General features: G+C 44.7%; 1 protein-coding gene across 1 annotated transcript in view; it reads right to left on the reverse strand.

The window, feature by feature from the left end:
• The window catches only part of RHEB (Ras homolog, mTORC1 binding), a 31,310-nt gene extending 11,849 nt beyond the window's left edge, over positions 1–19,461 (reverse strand). The window contains exons 1-3 of the mRNA XM_081038713.1: positions 18,937–19,461; positions 3,575–3,646; positions 678–745 (exon numbers count right to left, since the gene is read on the reverse strand). Of these exons, the coding sequence (XP_080894839.1) occupies positions 678–745; positions 3,575–3,646; positions 18,937–18,988 (192 nt within the window). The 5' untranslated portion in view covers positions 18,989–19,461. The remainder of the gene's footprint in view (positions 1–677; positions 746–3,574; positions 3,647–18,936) is intronic.
• Positions 19,462–20,704: the final 1,243 nt, after the last annotated feature.

The following is a 20,704-nucleotide window of genomic DNA, read 5'->3' on the forward strand; positions in this document are numbered from 1 at the left end:
GCTTCTAGTAAAAGTTGGACTGGGTGCTATGGTAATGGGGAAATTAAGCTGTCAAAAGGGGTTTCTTTGTTCCCTTTAAGTTCTTAATTTTTTTTACCCTTTGCTTCCAGTCAATCCCCCTAGCGATCCATTCCCCAAATCACTGTCACATTAACCCAAGAATCTCTTTTTCTGGGTTACTTAACCCTTGACAATTACCTACTGTCTAGTAAATCAAATCGAAACCTCTTAATCTTGTAATCATATATAATAATACTATACACCAACTCGTTTCTGCCCCATACTTTTTTCATGCCTTTCCCCTAGAAAAAATGTACTTTTGTTCTTAAGGAAGGAGAGCACATACTACAAAGGGAGAAAAGGCACTAACCCGAGTCTCTGATATAGAATTCAAGCTTAGAAAACAGAAAAACCACTCTCCTGTAATAAACATAAACCTTCACAATGTTATGGATATAGTTAAAACAATTCTAAAGCAGAAAACCAAAGTAATTATTTGAGAAACTGCCACAAATATTTTAAAAAAGGTAAAGTAGACAGCCTATCGATAGTCAGTCACACATATATCATCTGAGGTTTTCTCGGTCTTGCTGTTGCTGTGTTTTAACATCAAAGCCAGAGCCAGGACTGTCGTAGCTGCTGTATGATGGAGAGTCTGAGCTCCTAGAGCTACTTACCTGCCCGGCTGTGTCTACGAGTTGAAGATGATATTCTTGTCCATTTACTGTGATCAATTTTGTGAAAGCTACAGGGGAAAAGGAAGTCACATGTTAGCTAAATAAAAGAGGAATTCACTTTAGATCACTAAAGCTTGAATAATGACAACCAAGGAAGCAGAGTCCCTACTAATCTCCTCACAACATTTCACAGAGCAGAAAAGATCTCTGAGTTTATAGATGCTTCCCTACTTCCATTATTTAACCAAAAAACACTGGCTGACTAAAATCAAGATTGGGTAAATAATGAATGTTTTCAAAGAAACTGAAATCAAGTAATAATTCATATCTGATCAAAGTAATCTGAGTGTTCTATCTGTGGACAGTCTGTTCTCCTGTGAAAAAGTGAAATGTATTACATGAAGTTTGATTTCTAGAATGAATCAAAAGCACAAAACTTTTCATTAATTTATAGGAAGTCTGGTGTCAGAGCACAAACAGCTAATATTAACTGAAATGCTACATTTTTTAGCATAAAAAAATTAACAATTTTATTGACAGATAAAACTGCAATGGAACAGATGTGCTCTGTGAAGCCATCATTCCCATTTAGCTTAAGGATCCAAGCAATCTGTCACAACTTCTTTTCCCTACTAAGGGGGGAAAAAATCAGACTCAAAAATCTTCCGGAAAAGACAATTCAGAATTCTGAGGAGGCAGACTTCAAACAAATATAGACAAAAGAGGAAAGAACTATTAATAGTAACTGACTATTACAAGGAAGCATCTGGAACCCTGACAACTAAACGGAAGAGATTTCTGCACGCTGTCCCAGCATCTTGGCTCACGAGGAGTCCTCAAATGTCCTGGCTGCCCATTCGACTTGATCAAAGCTGGGCAGCAGAATCTATGTGCACTTTTGCCCACTTTGTTCCACAGCCAAAAGGAAAAACAAAAACAGACAGATGACAGGAGAGAAAACTGCAAGCGACAAGACAGAAAGGAGATCTTAGCAGAAGGATGAGCTCCCCGGGGAAAGAAAGGGCGCTGGAAGAGAAGCAATAATCCAGGAGAAGCATACCAGCATCAGACTTTTCCGATGCCAGCAGGGGTGCTACGATAGGAGAGTGAAAATCAGACCAGACTACTCAAGCCAACTGCCACACTTGATATCATTCCTTCTCTGGAAATTATCACTTAAGGAAATAGTTAAATCACATGAAAACTAAATCAGATTGTTTCAAGATAGGGAATACCCAATAGAACCCGTTTCATCAATTGCAAGAAAAAATTCTACTGTATTTTTTTCCCACACAACTTCCCTGAACTTGGGAGGTGTAGTGCGTGACAATGCTTTCAATCCCTGGCGGCCAGGAGGCAGTCATATGGTACCTGTGTGAAAACCTGCCTCAGATACCCTTGATAAGACCAAAAGGTACATTTCAGACTCAATGAAAATAATATAAGAAATGATGGCGAGCAAGAAAACAGTAACCTTCGATTAGAACTAGGTAACCATTGTTATGAAGTATGGCTAATTATTATGAAAAGATTAACGAAACAAAACACCATTCATTCATTCCAGAGCTATTTCTCGAGTGCCCGTTATCACCACTAGCATTGCTCTCGGTGCTGGAGACTGCAGTCCTCGACCTTCGTGAGCTGACACCCCAGTGAAGGAAGGAGACAGGACACAGACACGCTGTCAGGTACCTTCCCTGTCACCCGCACACTGGGACACACAGGACAGCTGAGTATTTTTAGCCAGAGGGCCTGATAGTAAGTATTTTAAGCTTTGTGGGCCATATGGTCTCTGTTGCAACTATTCACTAACTCTGCTATTGTAGAGAACAAGCAGCCATAGACAGTATGTACATGAATGAGCATGGCTGTGTTCCAATAAAACTTTATTTATAGATGCTGAAATTTGAATTTCATATAATGTTCACATGTCACAAACATTACTCTTCTTTTGACTTGTTTCAAATATTAAAAAATGCAAAAACCTATTTGGCCTGCGGGCTGTAGTCTGTCAACCCCCTTGTTGAGAGCCTCTTTTGAAGTCTCTCTCGCAAGTTCTGGGCTGGTGAAATCTGCGAATCTAGCCGTTCAAGTTTGTGAGCCTGGCTGTTACAGCGGCTTCATGTCTAATATGCCAATCAGGTGTTCACGACTCCCATGTTTAAATGTGTTATGTTCCTAGTGACAAATCCGAGGTGTCAAGAAGCTGAAAAGACTGGTTCCAAGCTACTTGGGGTTGTAAGATGGCCTGAAACAAGACCAGCTCCCAACAATTTGCCCGAATGGAATTATTTCAGATTCTCATCCACAAGCCCTAGAATTGAGACTTAGCTCAGGGCCCTAGAATCCGTCAGGAAGATTCTGAAACCACTGAAACTGGACAAGATAAAAGTTGTGACTGGTCTGGTCTTCAGTGCTTTGTCTGCGCATGGCCCGAGGGGCCGACAGGCTTTGTTTTAATGCTGCAGCTGCTCTCTCCAACCCCATGACAACTCACTTCTCCACAGCCTTCTTGAAATCTCTCGAACTGGAAGGCATTGGGGCGGCTTGTGGCGGCATGAGAGTAGGATACAAAGGATCAGAAGCGTCTCCATACTTTCTGTTCAAGCTTAGAATCCCTAAGAAAGCGTACTGTTGAGCGGAAAAAAAAGGTTGCACACTATTTCTATCTTCCTAAAGCAAAGCCTGGAAAATGAGGACTCTGGATTCCTGTGGAATTGAATAACGTGATTTACTGTATAGTGGGCAAAATTTTTGGAAGCTTCTTTAGATCCGAGTTGGAGAGCTATATGTTTAATGGAATAACCCTGCCACCAAAGCCTCCAGGAACACACAATGGCTGTTTGTATGCAACAGGCAGGCTTCTCAGTTTATAAATTCTTGAAAACAATACTTACTGTTCTCTATGGTTGGATCGTAGGAGTCAACAAATTGGCCTTCAACAAACTGAATTGTCAATGAGGATTTCCCTATAAAAGAAAGCAACAGCTCAGCATATAGTGGCATATCAAGGTAAAAAAATTAATTTTAGGGCGGCTGGTTGGCTCAGTTGGTGAGAGTGCGAGCTCATAATACCAAGGTGGCCAGTTTGATTCCCACATGGGCCAGTGAGCTGTGTCCTTCACAACTAGAGTGAAAACAACGGCTTGACTTGGAGCTGATGGGTCCTGGAAAAACACACCGTTCCCCAACAGTCCCCAATAAAAATTAAAAAAAAATTAATCTTACAAAAAACAAAATAAAACATGAAGAAAGTGAAGGTACTGAGATCAGAAAACACTCCTTTAATTAGCACTTAGGCAATTAAGCTATTATGAATTAAATACTTTTGTGACATTAACAAACATTGCTGACCAACAAGCACATTACATATGCTGTTAAAGGTAAACTCTTAAATAGGTTTAAGTTAAGCTGATTTCCTCTAGTGTCCTTGAAATCTGGCCATTAATTTTAATATGGAAATTAATAAAACATGATTAGTTTCTTTGAGCGCCTTCCTAATGGTTGTTACAAGTGTTACCAGGTACAGCTTTTACAGAGAGTCAGCTGAAAAAAAATGACGAAGTCTTTATTTAAAAGCTCTTTGAAGGTAGAAATCCCGTCCTAATCATTCAGATCAAAGGCCTAGGAGTGTCTGGCACACAGGAGACAATTAAGAAACGGTCTGGACTTCACCACTATCACCAGTAATAATTGAGCCTGCTGCACGCTAACAAAGCACCAACTAAGTGTTCGCCCCTCTATGTGTTACCTAAATCTCGACCGGGGATCTTTAGAACAGGCTTCCTTGTGGAGAAACAGTGTGAGGACAAAGTCCAGATTATGTTGTCACCAGGAAATAGGAAGTGGTTCCTCCCTAACTCCCCCAAGCCCTTCCTTCTCTCTCGTCCTCAGAGCATTATTAAACACACCCTCCATATGCTGTCCTATCAACTTCCATCTCAAAGGTCCTGCCGGAAGAGCCAAGAGCGGGATTCGCTAAGTGCTGGGGTTTCAGTTCTGCCTGCCTTCCTCCACAGCGCGGAGACGCAGTTCACAGGGGCACAACGTGTTCACGCCACACGCAGTCCCCATGTACTGACATTTACTCATGAAAAAGCTGGCTTAAGAGTGGGAACTGCTGGGAGACAACTAGAACACCCCCAGGTTGGCAGGCTCCTCAGGAATGTCTCTAGAATTACTGAAAACTGAAATCACTCTCTACAAAGCAGACTACAAGAGCTTTTGGCAACTACACGTTCCTGTTCTGCTCCAAACCATGGCCCCTGATGGCAGGCCCTCTCGGCCAGCCCCTGCTCTGCCCACCTCCCTAACCTGTCTGCTACCACTTCCCCCTACCCAGGCCCTCCCTAGGCGCCTGTCACATCCGTCTGTCCCGGCCACATTCCTACCGCCTTAGCACCTTTGTTCTGGCATCTCCAGATCCTGAAGGTCTGACTCACTTTTGTCATCATTCTGGTCTGAGCTCAAACGTCTCTTCAGAGAAGCCTTCACTAAAACTGCCCCATGAAGGTGGCACCCACTCCCTCACGTAGTCACTCTATCACACCATCCTGTTTTCTTTCTTTTGAGCGCTTGCAGTTATCTGAAATTATCTTAATTCATTAATTAGTCTATGGAGACCCTGCAGACACATGAGTTTCTGGACAAATGAATTAAAACTCAGACCTCCAAAGGGCTCGCTCATACATTCGGATCTTACAAAAGATCTCACTTTTATACATGTGACTAGGAAACATAGTTTAACAGAAGTTAAGAAACAATTATCTGGTATTTATTGGTACCCAGGCATGCGCCTGCCTGTGGCATCGGGATACGGCAGTTGTCCAGGAACTGCACACATTTCAAATGAATTGTGTTCAAAAGAAACCATGTTATGTAAGCTAGCTCATAAAGGAGCATTTAGCTCAGAATATAGCACAACTGTTTTATGAAATGTAAATAGCAAGTAAAAAAACCCCTCTTTTGTAATGTTAGCAAAACTGAAAAATGTTAAAGAATAAGAAAATTCTTCTTTACATTGAATGTTATTGCTTCACGCAAAAGAAATTTAATTAAAAAGAAAGAACCTTTTTTTAGGGCTTCTCAAGAATACTTCCAGGCACTCTGGTAGGCTTTTGATACCCTTATGTAGGGTAAGTGGGGTTTTTTTGCCTTACAAATGGAAAGAAGGGAAGAACAGACAATTTTTTCCCGAAGATAAACGGGTAAGAGTTACAAAGGAAAAAGGGAAGAAAGGAATTTAAAAGATTTTTCTAACTTTTTTGGAAGTAGAGCTGGATTAAAAATAGTAAAGAAAGGCGTTATATATGATACATGTGAAAACTCCTCCAGAGCTGGGGGAAACCAGTAGGAATCACTCTTATTTGGTTCCCTTCATTGGCACCAGGTAGGGCTGTCTCCACAGCCCTACCTGCAGGGGCAGAGGGAGGGTGAGAATAGCCTCAGGAGGTGAAAGTTAGGAAACCACAACCAAATGAAAGGAAAATGATACACATTAAATAAGACGGTAAGAGAGACTACAGCTAACAAGTGGATCACATGTTACAAAGTACAATTCCTGGGACATAGCCAACGGAGACGTCCTCATTTGTATCACAAAGGACATACACCAGTTGACAGGCTCAAGTCACACTTAACTTGAAAACATAGGTAATCATTCTGGCAAGAGCAGACAACGGAGTCCAACCCAAATCACAATGGAGGTTGACAGCGAAACTATCATCTTCATGAGTAACTGGGACACGAGAATTGAAAACCCCAGACCTCAGGGAGCAAGCTGGATTTCTCAACCAGATGGTCCTGGGAGAAAGGCCTTATTCATTAGCAGAAGCAGGACTGCAGAAAAGCTTCCTCTCCCCAGGGCCTCCCCTCCACTGGACTCTCCCCTAGGGGGAGGTCGTTAATTATTTAAATTAAGAAGGGACCGGAAGGCTACATTTGCTGACATGACAGTGGTTTTCTGCTGTTTCCATTAAAATTAGTATTATTAGACTACTAGTGTTGAAATCTTTACAAGTCAGCACTACATGATAATTAATCTTAGTAAATAAATTCCACCGCACATAGTGTTTTCAGTTCTGGTTCTAGTAATTTGTGGCTTTAAGGGACGTCCTTGTCCTCTGAAGCAAGTAATTCAGCTCTTTTGGTCAAGTTTTCCATGCTGTCTGCTTGCAGCTACAAAAGGCCTTGTTGAACTAGAGCAAATTATATTCTGCACTTGATCACCTTTTAAATTTCCCCAATAACCTCATACATTTACAAATTTTGGCCTCTGTCCTTGTCAAATTCAGATTCTGGAACACTGGTTATTTCAGCAATGATTATGCTCTCAGAAGGCTCATAAACATGTGCAACCGGAGGGGCATCTCAAACCCCAGGTCAGCTCCTGGCAGAATGCTGCGTGACAATACCACAGGAATGGCCTGAACTAAACTGACAGCAGCACATACCCAGGGGTGTGTTTGTCAACAGACAGAGACACGAATCACTCATCGGACGACCTAACACATAATTATGAACGGTTTGAAAATCATCAATCCAGTATCTCACATTAACGTCCAAATACTCTTCCTGCAAACTAAAAACTATCCTAACTTTAACAATCTTAATTATTTTTAAAAAGTTTCACCTAAACTGCACCATGTAAAAACAGTACTGTTACATATATTTTTGCAATATCGTGGCACAGTCATTTTTTTAATCCAGTATTTTCACTACAGAAGACAACCTCTCAAAATTGTGGATTGAATCGCACACTTCATGATTTCTGTAAAATGGTACTGCTTACACAAAATTCTGTTAACAGTTTTCAGATGAAGTTTGAACGAGTTTTCATGCTTCTCCTAAAAAAGGTAACTACTTGTATATTACCGGCCCCCTCCCCACGTCAAACCCACAGTCTGGAAAAGCTGACATGTCCCTTGTTCCCTGGGATACAATCTAGCCCCTAATCCATCAAGTCACTGGGCAGAAGGGTCCATTGCGGGTCCAGTCATGCATCTGGGACACGGCCCATTCCTAGGCTGCTTTCCTTTTCGTCGCAAATTCTTGCCATCACTTCCGTCCAGGTGGATGGAGGCTTCCCAGTCACAGGCCTTGCCTCCATTAACCGCCTCCGCGCCACGTCAGAGACCCACCCGAGGAGCGCGCCGTGACACTGGTTACCACGGCAGACGACTCCACCGCCAACACCGGTGCCTCCCACGGACCAATCTCAGGGCCCCCACTTTCTGACTCCCAGCATCTCACCCAGACCATCTCTGGGAGCAGCGTCTTCTAATCAGGGCTTGGAAGCCACCAGGTCATGAAATCAACACCCTGAACTACAACCAACACTGGTTTTTAAAAAAGAGGAACACCAGGAGGGAATGCAAGTAATAAAGGTGTTAGAGACGTTGTTGTTTCAGTTATAGCCACATTTCGGCCTGGGTCACAAAGTAGGATGTATTTTTCACTACAGGTTATAGTCAGAAAGCTTAGAAATCGAGTACTTGAAACATCGCGCCCTGAACCGCCCATCTCCACTGCTGCTTCCCTGTCAGTTTCTGTCCCAAGATAAGTCACTGTCCATTCGTCTTTTGTCAGAACCCTCCAATTTCCTTTCTCTGGGCTCCCTGAGAAATCCTGTGGTCTTAATCTAGTCATTTGCTTTGTTGAACCCGTTGAGCTCTGCTGCAGAAAAGTCCCACAACCAAGTGGGTTGGTGACCATTCTCAAGCGAAGGTGCGCACTCCCCCCATCTCGTTAGGGATCCTCTGTCACTGCTCCTTTTCCTCCCACAGCAGGAAAGTGTCTCAGCGACATCACACGGTCACTCACTACAAATTCACATTCTTGAGTCCCACCCAAACCGACAGGATGGGAATATTAACAACCCCTCACCCATCCATTCGCTGCATACTCAAGTTTAAGAACCACTGTCCTCAGGCAACAAGTTCAAATTTAACCCATCACCCTAAATCACCTATTTCCTCCAGCCTCCAGGGTGTTCCCAAATCCTCCAGTTCCTTCCAGCAGCTCAGATCACACAACACTTCATAGGGCACTAAGACGCAGCCATGACTAAGCGGTGGTCCCTAACCTGGGGGTCAACCTGCTGTGACCACCTCGATCTTCCACTCGCCCTCGTGGGCGCCTCCTTGCATTCCTAGGTTATGCAACGCAGCCCTGTCTGTCTGGCCTCTTTACATTATCACAACTGTCAAAGGAAGATATCATCCCACCCCTCTTCCCACAAAAGCTATTCTAGCCCCTTGTACTCAAGATTCATTCCCTCCTGCTCTCCTCTAAACCCTCCTCCTGAAATAGTTATAAACTATTCTTAGTTTCTCAGAACCAAGAAACACTTAGTTTTTCTATTGGTTTATTGCATTCCATGTGCTTTGTTAATGGTGCCTCTGAAATATTTAACTATTAGGTTGGTGCAAAAGTAACTGTGGTTGTTGCATTTTAAGCCGCAATTCCTTTTGCACCAACCCAGTATCTTTGAAAATCCAAGGCGGTATCCTGGCGGATGTCCCTTCCCTCTTTGGCTCTCGGTGCTACAGAAAGACCTCATGGTCGCTGCAGCTGTCGGCTGCTCCATGCTTGACCATGAACGTGACTGCACTCTCCAGAAAAGGATCTGTTACTTACAGTTCCACTAACCCAAGTTCAATGCACCCAAGTTCAATGCAACAAGGGATCCACCAGAATGGGGTGGATCCCTGAGGCCTCTATAGCCGGGAGACAAGGCAAGTGTGTAGACCCGGCAGGTATGCAGTGAATCCGGTCCACCCCCAAACCCCGTCCCTCGTCTACCATTTCTCATTTTAGCCAGGGGCACCACTGCCCACTCAGGCACTCAGCTAAGCACCTGAAGGTACCCTTAACTTCTCCCACATCACAAAGTCTTACTGATTCTTCCTCTCATGACATCTCCGGTCTGTCTCTCCATTTCACCTGCACTACACTCGTCCATGACACCCTGATGGTGAACTTCATTCCCCCTTCCATTCCCGGACTGTCCCCATCCACTCCACAGAGCAGTGGGAGGGATCTCCTTGAGTAGATAAAACGGGATCAGCAAACTGCAGACCAGGGGCCAGACTGGGCCCACGGTCTGTTTGTGTATAGCCTATGAACTAAGAATGGTTTTTACATCTTTAAATGTTTGAAAAAGAATCAATAATATCACATACCACTTGAAAATGAAATGAAATTCAAATGTCAGTGTCCATAAATGAAGTGTTACTGGCCCACGGCCATGTCCATTTGTTTACATATTGTCTGTGACTGCTGTGTGTTACAAAAGGCAGAAGTGAGTAGTTGTGACAGAGGCCACGTGGCCTGCGATGTTTACTATCCAGCCTTTCACAGAAAAAGTTGGCCAATCCTGGTGCAGAAGATCATTTTACTTGTTGCTTCAAATCCTTCGTGACTTTCCACTGTTTCTTGGGCACCCAGAAGTCCCATGTGACCTCCTGGCCACTCCCAGCTGAGTCTTCTCCCCCTCATTCACCAGTCCGGGACACGGCCTCCTCTTTACTCCTCCCAATGCCAAGCTCTTTCTCACGCCCTGGAGCCCTGCACGCAGTTCCTTTCTACTGGAAGCCTCTGCCCTTCTTCTCCTGCCCCTGTGTGCCCCTCCCACAGCCTGGCCAACTCCAGCTTTAATGACAGTTCTCTCGGGACAGTTCTCCCACCCCCACCCATGGTTCCATTAGCTCTCCCTTGGATAATTCCTCTCAAAGCATTTCTCCCAGCTGTATTTAAATTACAATGTGTATAGCAGCTGGTTAAGGAGTGCTGGCTCTGGAGCCATTGAGTAAGTTCAAATCCCGGCTCAGACACTGAATAACTGACCTTGGGCAAATCATTTAAACTTTCTGTAGCTCAGTTTCCTCATCTGCCAAACAGACACATTAATACTACCTGCTCACAGAGTTCACACGCACCCCACCAGTAGTGCTTTAAAACCAGCAGCAGCGTGGCTCCCTCACTAGGCTGAAGCTCCCTGAGGGCAGGGATCAGGCCTGCAATAGTCTTTGCCACTAAATACACAGTACCTGCTACACAGTAGGGACTTGTTTCTTCAAACACTTAACGCACACCTATTTGAACATGTGACATACAAGCCACAAAGTGTCCTCCTTCAACCAGTCATTTCAGCAATTCAATTTTTGGAGGGCACTGAAATCCTCTGGGTGGATGGATGATCAAAGCCCCAGACTCTCCCCAGAACAACATACACGCAATCTCAGGGAAAGCTCAGGAACTCCGAGTGAAGAACCATCACTCTCAGCTGGCAATGCTCCCCACCATGTGACACCCAGACTGGAGGGAACGCTCTCCCAGTGGTTCAGAGTTCACAGTGAGAACAAGGCCAACGACAAGGCTCAGAAAATTAATCCAGGTCTCTCAACCTATACACACAGTTTTTCTGACACATAAATAGAAGCCTTTTCACATTTGTGGCTTGAGTGTTGCGGTCCTCCTGTCCTTCAGTGACGCTCTCGTATCTCAGCGCCATGTACTCCTGCCCCTGCTGTACCCAGGGCCATACAAGCTGGGTCAGAAATGCACCAGACGTCATGTTGGTACTTCCCAGCAGGCAGAGTGGAAATTCCATAGTGTGTTCCCACCCCCACTCACGCCGTGGACTGTCGTATTTTACCTCACTGTGCTGTCCAGTTTGCCAAGCCTCCTGTCTTGATGTTGGCCACCATGGTTGAATCTGCCATTTATGTTTTTATTCAGTCACTCAGACAAGTCACGAACAAGAATAAAAGGAACCTATACTTTAAAACATTCTTTTAAAAATAAACTCCAAATGGGAAGCATTTTCTCCGTCTGTTGAGATCCTGCTTCCAGGTGTATTCTGTCTGTCTCAAACACTCTCTTACAGGTTTGGACATTCTCATGTAGACATGACTTTGAAGGTATTTACGAGCCCGATTGGAAACTGAAGTCTGATTGGCTGGTTTTAAATGCCAGTTTCTCTCCTCAACAGCCATGACAAACATGTTTTTTATTTGTTTCTAATTTGAAATAATTTCCAAATGACGAATTCCTGCTCAGGCAGAAATATTGGTGGTTGGTAAGCTCAACCTAGCTGAGAAGCTGGGCCTCACCTACACGAGTCCGAGAAGGGGATTTTTTCAGTGTCCTTGTACTGAAGGGGCTCATACTTGCTTATTCATAATAATTAAAGTCACACGAAAAAAAATTAAAAATTCCAAAAGTGACTGATTTAAATTTGGAAAAAAGCAAAATATCTAAGAAGCATTTCCATCTAAGACTTACAAGTCTTAGAAAAGCAACTCCATTTCATAGAACTGTATTAACTAAGGAGTTAACATCCAACTTTTAATCTTGCAAAAAGCAGGATCACAGGTCTTGTTAAAATACCAATTTCTGTTTCAAAAGTCCCCAGAGTCCTTCTGCAAGCAAGCAAGCACAACAAGATAAATGGAGGGGGTAAGGGGGAACTCAATTATATTACAGTTCCACCACCAACGAACCAAGGACACGTAGGAGTTAATTTTATCAGGATCCTTAAATCACCCTACTTCCACTTGTCCACAGAGAGCTATACAAGGTTTCTAGCACTTCTGTTCTAAACTAATACCAATTTAGACTTCAAATTCAGATGTCCTACATAAAACTCTTTTTCATCAGAAGCCCAATATACATTTAAGGATAGTAAAATACTAAAACAGTATTCCAGGACCTTTCTGTTTGAGGTATTAAGTTATATTTCTAAATCAATCATGCAATTCATGTAAAAGGTACCGAGCAGTGTGCATTCTGACAGTTCCCAGTTTCAGACAATGAGTACTCTAGCAACTGGTAAGACTTAACTTGGTACTTTATGATAAACTAGACACAAGAATAAAGGTTCTCTCAAATGTGATCACTAAAGATTTCATAATGCTTTAACTTACACAATCATGCCCAAGTTCAGTTCTGATTTATTCAAATAACTCATCTACTCATGAACAATACTGAAGTTACTAACTCCTTACCCTAAGCTAAGGAAAGTGGTGTACATTTTTGACTTCATCATCTTAGGGAGAGATGGCTGTTTCTCATTTTGTGATAAAGTTGCTGTTTTTACTTTTATCCCGATAGCTATATTTGAAAACCACGTTAGTAGTGGTATATAGGTCCTGGTACGTTGCCACCCTTGGCAATTTTTATTACTCTTTGGGAGCCTCGCCCTTATTAGGTCAAAAAAAACAACACACCCCAAATTGCACCACGATCAGAGGTCAAGTCAACTGGCATTGAGATATGCTAAGTCTCCTCAGGCTTTAGTAACTTACTGCTCAGAAGGAATGATCCCCTCATGTTCCTGGGAAAGCCAGCTCCTGACTACCTTTCCTACACCTCAGGATGTTCTGGCCACGCCCGCCTGCTTTCCTGCTCCCATGCCTGCCTCTTCCCACGCTGCAGGGCCTCTCCCCAAGACTGTGCTCTCCACATTCCCTTGAACAGCATCTAGGATGCAGCCACTCTCTCAGAGTCAACTCTGCCGAACACTGAGCAGCTGTCTAGCAAGATTCTGTACCCACAGTTCAATGGTTCTCAAAGTGTAATCTGTGACCCTCTGGGGGTCCTCGAGACCTTTTCAGGAGGCTCATGAGATCAAAACTATTTTCATAACAAAGCCAAGCTATTATCTGCCTTTGTCACTATGTTCATATTTGTACTAATGGTGCAAAAGCAATGGCGGGTAAAACTTCGGGCTTGGTACCCTTAGCAAGAATCAAGAGTGGTCATGTACTTACATTACAAAAAAAAAAAAAAAAATTCACTTAACAGTGTCCTTGAGAAAGCAGTAAAATTAATGTTACTAAATCTTGACCCTTAAGAACATGTCTTCTTAATATTCTGCATGACAAAGCGGGTGTATGCATAAGCGTGATGGCTGTCTCAAAGTAAAGCGCATGTGCAATTGTCTGACAAGTGATCTGAAACAGCCACTTTTATCATGGAACACCATTTTACCAACAAAAGATCATTATTTCAAATGTGGGTATTTGGCAGGCCTTTTCTTGAAAATGAAAGAAATGAGACTGTCACTCCAAGTATAACTGCTAGCACTTTGCTAACAATAAAATCAAACTCTCAAAAGGAAATTAGGATTTTGGAAAAAACTTGCATCCCTTATGGTGAGCTTAACAGCTTCCCATTATCTAGATTTTTCTGAGGAGACCGGTGGTGATATTAAAAAAGTGATTTAAAAAACACTGTGTTGAAACGTGTCAAAATGTGGAAGGATCTACATAATAGTGAACCAATATTTTCCAAATGACCAATGTACAATATTATAAAACCAGGCATGGGTAGATCCATTCAAAATGCAAAACAAACCAATAGAGTTCAATGTAACAGAACAGAAAATTCATCCATATGATTTCAGATTGCATACTACAACTAACCTCTAAGACACTCACCACCTCTGGCAGTTTAGGTGAGTATCAAAGAATATCCACAATTATCTAAGAAAGCTATTAAAATACTCCTCCCTTTCCCAACTACGTACCTCTGCAAAACTGGATTTTCCTTCATATACTTCATTAGAGTATCACATTGCAATGGAATGAATTCAGAAGCAGATAGGAGAATTCAGCTGTTTTTAAAAGCAGACTTTTAAAGGTACTTGCAAAACCGTAAAACATTCTATCAAAATCACAGTTGCTTTTTTGCAGAAATTGATAAGAGTCCTTTAGGAAGTTTAATGCATATGGAAATGCAAGGGACTCAGAAAAGCCAAAACAATCTTGAAAAAGAATAAAGTTAGAGGACTCACACTTCCCTGTTTTGAAACTTACTACAAAACTACAGTAATCAAAATGGAGTGATAATGCATATTGGACAGACATAGATCAAAGGAATAGAGTCCAGAATAAAAACACTTACATTTATGGTCACTTAGTTTTGGACAAAGGTGTCAGATAATTCAATGAGGAAAGAACAGTTTTAACAAAAGGGGCTGGGACAACTTGATATCCACATGCAAAAGAATGAATTTGTACTCCTATCTCCCACCATATGCAAAAATTAACTCTGAATATATCTTAGACCCAAATGTAAGAGCTAAAAGTACAAAACATTTAGAAGAAAACACAGTAGTAAATCTACATGGCCTTGGATTAGGCAATGGTTTCTTAGATACGAAAAGCAAAAATGACAAAAGAAAAACTAAATTAGACTGTCAAAATTTAAAACTTTTTGCTTTAAAGGACATCATCAAAAAAGTGAAAAGATAACCCACAGAATACAAAATATTTGTAAATCATGTATGATACTACTTTGCATCCATTATGATTGATAGAATAAAAAAGACAATTACAAGAGAAATTGAAACCAATTTCAACTGTTGATGGGAATGTAAAATGGTCCAGCTGCTTTGGAAAACAGTCTGGCAGTTCCTCAAAATGTTAAACATAAAGTTACCACATTACCCAGTAATTCCACTCCTAAAATATACCCAAGATAAGTGAAAACATGTCTACACAAAACTTTGAACAGGAATGTTCATGACAGCATTATTCATAACAGCCAAAATGTAGAAACAACCCACATGCCCATCAATTGAAGAGTGTATAAATAAAATGTGTATATTTCAAATAATGGAATCTTCTTTGGCAAAAAAATTGAATTACTGATATATGCTACAGCATGGATGAAACCTGAAAATATTTGTCAAATGAAAGATGCCAGTCATAAAAGACCATGCATGTATGACTCCATTTATATGAAATGTCCAGAATAGGTAAATTCATAGAAATCAAAAGATCAGTAGATGCCAGGGGCTGAGGTAAGGGGAAGATGGGAATGACGGTAAATAGGCAGTTTCTTTTGTGGGTAACGAAGGTAAATATGGGCAGATGTAACCCATACGGACATTCAAATAACAATTGGCACTGGAAAGTTGTAACCACAAATGTAAGCTCTGATTATTCTCTTGTACAGAACAATGAATGACTGAAAAACAGTTAATGTCAAGCTTCAACAAAAAGTGGTCACTACAGGACTCCCCCCCCACCCACGAGTACACAACTTCAAAATGCTATTAAGTGCCAGAACACACAATTTCACATACTAATAGATTTTTCACACGGCAAACAATGTTTGACCTTTCAATTTTTCCAATTAAATGTATCAGAAAAGAACAAGATAATTTAAAAATAGTAAATCAGAATACAATTGGATATGCTATTTATAACAAATTTAATGACATCATTCCCTATGAAGTACCCAAATCAAAGGATGTATCTTCCTTACTACATAAAACATTTGACAAGGTAATAATTTGAGTTACTTCTGCTGAATTGCCTTTTATCAAACCACACAGTTTCATTTTTCTCACGATCTTTCACATTCCTGTGATCCCATTTCTCTTGTTAACCTCAGAGGCTGATATATGGCAAGCAACCTTTGATTATGCTCTAGTGGTTAACTAGATTATCACAGCCTCTGTAGAAGATTCCAGTGAAAGATGCATCAGATTTTATTTGAAGATAGTTACCCCACACTACAACTTTAACTTGATTAAGTTTAGTTACCCCCTCTCATGGGAATACTTGTTTGTATCAGAAACAATGGATGTAAGGGAGCTGGTACATTTGGCCACCACTACAACAATTAATACAAAGCACTCCCTGAAAGCCAGCTTGCGTTTTGGTGACGTGTCCTTAAAAGCGTCACATGGTAAACAACAGGAAAAAGTACTTCAGGAAAAGAAGAGTTGTATAAATTACCTGAGAATTTTATTTTCCTTACTGGAAGTTTTGTCAGTGTTTAAAAAAAAATACAAAATTTGAAAGTCAAGTAATAAAACAATCATAGCATTTAGTAGTTTTTACCTGAAGGTAAACTTAAAAAAAAAAGAAACATTTTTAAAAAAGGAGACCATTCTAAGAAAGGCATGGTTTCTAGCTATGCCTTTTATCTACCACTTCTACCCCCAGTCAATCTGACACAACAAATTAGCATCACAAAATAACACAACCTAGAAACAAATATGCTCAATCTTCTCTAGTATAGCACCATTCGCAAGCACACACGTCAGTCACCTCCTAGAGGTCCATACACTGGATAATTCTCTGAAGACTGGCCAGTGCATGGAATCAGGGACCCACTTTCTTTTTCCTTGCTGGCAAAACAAAAGACCCCACAAAACAAAGGTTAAGAACTTGAAAATCAAATGCAAAAACTGGGAGTAATTTAATCTTTCCAAAATACCTTTTACTTTAATCATCACTACACTTGAAAATAAATATGGAGAAAATGGAGTAGAATATAGTAACAGGACATATTGAGGGCACAGAAAATAGGGACTAGAACTTACTTTGTGTCCCACTGGACGCTAACTTAGCACCGTATTTTAACAGCCTGTTTGTTAAAATAAACAGTTTAAAATAAACGTTTGTGAAGAGAAGGCTGACCGGCGACCTGTCACATCTGGAGCTTTAGGAAGGGGATGATGAGAAGGAAAACAGAGGGACTTCAATTGAACATAAGGAACCTCTTCAGCAAAAGAGGGATAAAACACTTGACTTGCTTACTGAAGACCAGAATCCCCACCTCAAGAATTTCAAGGTGTGAATAAGGCAGGATCTTTGGGACCTTCTCGAGTTGAAATCTGGTAGCCTAGGTACATGTCACCCGTAACGTGATTATTCAGAGACTGCTATCTTCATTTAGTGGGCACTAAGTATCTGATTAGACATGTCCCAGTCCCAGTCTTCAAAACACAGAGGAGGAGGAAATAAGAACACAGAAACAAGGGCTGGATGATTCAGGCTGCCAATAATGGATGGATGCGGGGTTCCACACGGACATTTCGGGAGAGCGCTGTTCGTGACTGTGAAAGCCTCACTCTGATGCACGGGTCCCTTTGGCGGCCGCTGTTACGGCTGTCACCTATTGTTCCCCCTCGTACACCCATGACTTGGCGCTGCATCACACAACAGTCATCGCTGTGACTCTTGGAGCCCCCCCCCCCTGTCAAAGGGCTTTGGATGGATGCCCCCATCCCAAAGCCCTTTGACAGAGAGATGATAAAAGGATGAGTAAGCACGCTCGCTGTAGCTGATCTCGGCCAAAGAGCACAGACCCTGGAACCCACGGTGGAAAACGGGGGGAGGAAGGGAACAGAAAGTGCCGCCGGGAGCTCCTCCAGAGCTGCGGGCAGTTACAAGCTTTCCTGCAGCAGGTCCAGTTCCCCCGTTGCCGTCACCACCGACGCCAAACCCTGGCTTGCAGCTCCTTCCCCGCACTGCACTCCAGCGCCCCTTTCCTTGGACAGCTACTCCTCCAACACAACTTGGAAAGACAAATGTCATCTCCCCAGGCTTCCGGTTGTCAAAGACAAGAAAGCCTGGCCCCTGAAGCACCGTGAAGTTGACCGGTCCTGTTCTCTGACCCCTTTTCTCGGGTACGCGGTCCACCCCGCACGCCCACCACAGCCCCTCACTTCGGGGAAAAGGCGGCTGCCGGGAACAGTTTTCAGTATGTCAACCTTTTGGGGGTGGGGGTAAAAAAAACCCACCACAACAAACTTCTGAATTACTTCACCAGCCCGGTTACAAGTACTTGACCTTATTTTCGCAAAAAAAAAAAAAAAAAAAAAACCACAACAAAAACAAAAAAAAAAAAACCAAAACACAATAAAAAACCAAAAAAAAAACAAAACAATAAAAAACCAAAAAAAAAAAAAAAACCAGGACGCCGCGAGATCAGAAATGTTTTCCTCCCCGCCTCCTACGTGGGTCGGGGCGACCGACGAGGGCTCTTGCGGGGTCTCTTCCAGAGGAAACTCGCTCTCCGGAGCCAACCGTCCTGCAGGCCCCGGGTGTTCTTCCACGCGTTTAACTTCACAGACAGGAACAACCCGAGGTGAGGCTTCCTTTGTTAAAACCCCACGGACTCGATGGCAGCGACCGCGACCGCCCGCCGCGACGAGGCGGCGAGACAGGTGCGACGTCTCCCCGGGGGGCTGCCCTGCGGCGGGCCCCTCCCGCGCCACGCGGGGCCCGAACGAACCTGCGACTCGGCGGCCTCCCCAGACGCGTCCTCCCCGCGGGGCCCGGCCTCGCCGCCGGCGCCGCTCAAAATGGAGGTGGCGGCGGCGGGCGGCTGGTTACGAAACGCGCGGCCGCCACATGGCCGCGCCGGCCCCAAACTTGGCCGGGTCCGCCGCGTCCCGGCGCCGAGGCGAGGCCGGGCCCGGGCGCCAGGAGGCCGCGCGGCGCCCGCCACTCACCCACGGACCGGTAGCCCAAGATCGCGATCTTCCGGGACTTGGACTGCGGCATCTTGGCGGCCTCCTCAGGCCCGGGCCAACCACATCAACTGCGGCGGCGGCGGCGGCTCCTGTGCTGCGATCGGCGGCGGCCGCGCCGGGGCAGAGCGGCATCCAGGGGCGGGGCTGGCGGGCGCGGGCGGGCGCGGCTGCCTCGGCTCCCAGCTCGCGCGCCCAACCGCCCGGAACCGCCGCGAGGACCCGCCCCCAAACACGCCCACGTGACCTCCGGCCGCCGCCGGGTCCCCGCGACTCGCGTCCGCGCCCCCGCCCCCACCGCGGCGGCCGCCCCCGCCCCCGAAAAGCACAGGGGGGCGTCGGGCACCGTTTTACTTTAAAGGGAGAAAAAGGCGACGCCGAGCTACCCCCGGAAATGTCACGACTGAAACTCGCTGCGTCATGACCCTCCCTCCGTCTTCCGCCGCTTTTTAATTACGCCAGTGCTCCTCGACTGTGTATTGGACAACTTTCGCCCGCCCGCGCGATGACGCGACGGAAACTCCGTTTCCCATTGGGGGTGGCGAGGAGGCGGAGCCTGAGGGCGGGGCTGCTCGCCCTGGAGCTAAAAATAAACACAGGCTGCGACCGCGCGGTTGTGCGCCAGTGAGGTTTGAAGGCTTCGGAAGTCGCCGGGGTGGGGTCGGGCGGGAGCGGAGAGAAGCTAGCTTCCCAGTGATTGGTTAGAGCAGGTTGAGAGGCGGAGCAAGCTGTGGGGGGCGCGGTGATTGGCCAAACGACGAGCGGTCGGTGGACTCGCTCCCACCCGGCCGTTAAAAGGCGCGAGACGCGAGGCGCGTGGCTGTTCCCTTCTGGCCCGTGGATTGGCCGTGTTGGTTTTTTTTAAAAGCCCCTTTGCATATTGGCGTTTAAGTCTGGGTTTGGAGGTGTACGTGGTGACTAAACGTCATCCAAGGTGAGGGGCCGGGAGAAGAACGGACAGTGCATTAATTCAAGTTGTTTTTCATTTCATTCAAAATGTGTGCGTTTCCCCGGTTCCGGTCTCAACCCTGCCACGTGCCGACGCGGCCCCGCTCAGTAGACAAACTTGAAACACTCGCTGTCGTTGGCTGAGGACGTCCCAGACACGTCCCAGCGCCGTTTTCCTGGTGCTGGAGCAGAGCCCTCGGCGGGGCAGCGACGCGGAGCGCGGGGACAGCAGCCCGGGCGGGGCCCGCGTCCTGCGAAGTGACGGGGAAAGCCCGGCCGCGGGAGTCAGGCCAGTCGGGAGGTTTCCCGCGAGGGGGACTTCCGTCATGGTCGATATTCGTGCCCTCGGTGATTGCTGAAAAAGCGGCGACCCCGCCACTCGTACGAATGTCCCCTGTCGTCCTCCGGCTGTTTGACACGGTTGACCTGTTGAGTGGGACAGCTTGCTGGTCATGCGTGGCTTTTGGCCTTTTCCCGTGAACACGGAGGCTGAGCGCCCAGGAAGCCGAGCGGCAAGATGGGACTCCTGGGTGTGGAGCTTTGGAGGTGACTGTCCCATCACGTGCCTGTGGAGTTGGCACCCTGGCGTTAGGGCTGAGCCCCTCTCTGCCCCGCCCGCCTACTCCTGCGAGAAGGGCCACATGCATCTTTTCCTTGGAGGGAGGCGGGTGGCCACAGATTGAAGCTCCAGGCATGCAGCTGGGAGAGATGTCTTTGCAATGCTGTGTTTTATCTCAATGGAGTTTTGCATTCCACTGTCGAATTCGTTGAAATATGTAAAATCTTCAGGTCTAAAAATGGA

The sequence above is a fragment of the Rhinolophus hipposideros genome, assembly GCF_964194185.1.
Source record: "Rhinolophus hipposideros genome assembly, chromosome: 25".
In the NCBI taxonomy this organism is placed as follows: domain Eukaryota; kingdom Metazoa; phylum Chordata; class Mammalia; order Chiroptera; family Rhinolophidae; genus Rhinolophus; species Rhinolophus hipposideros.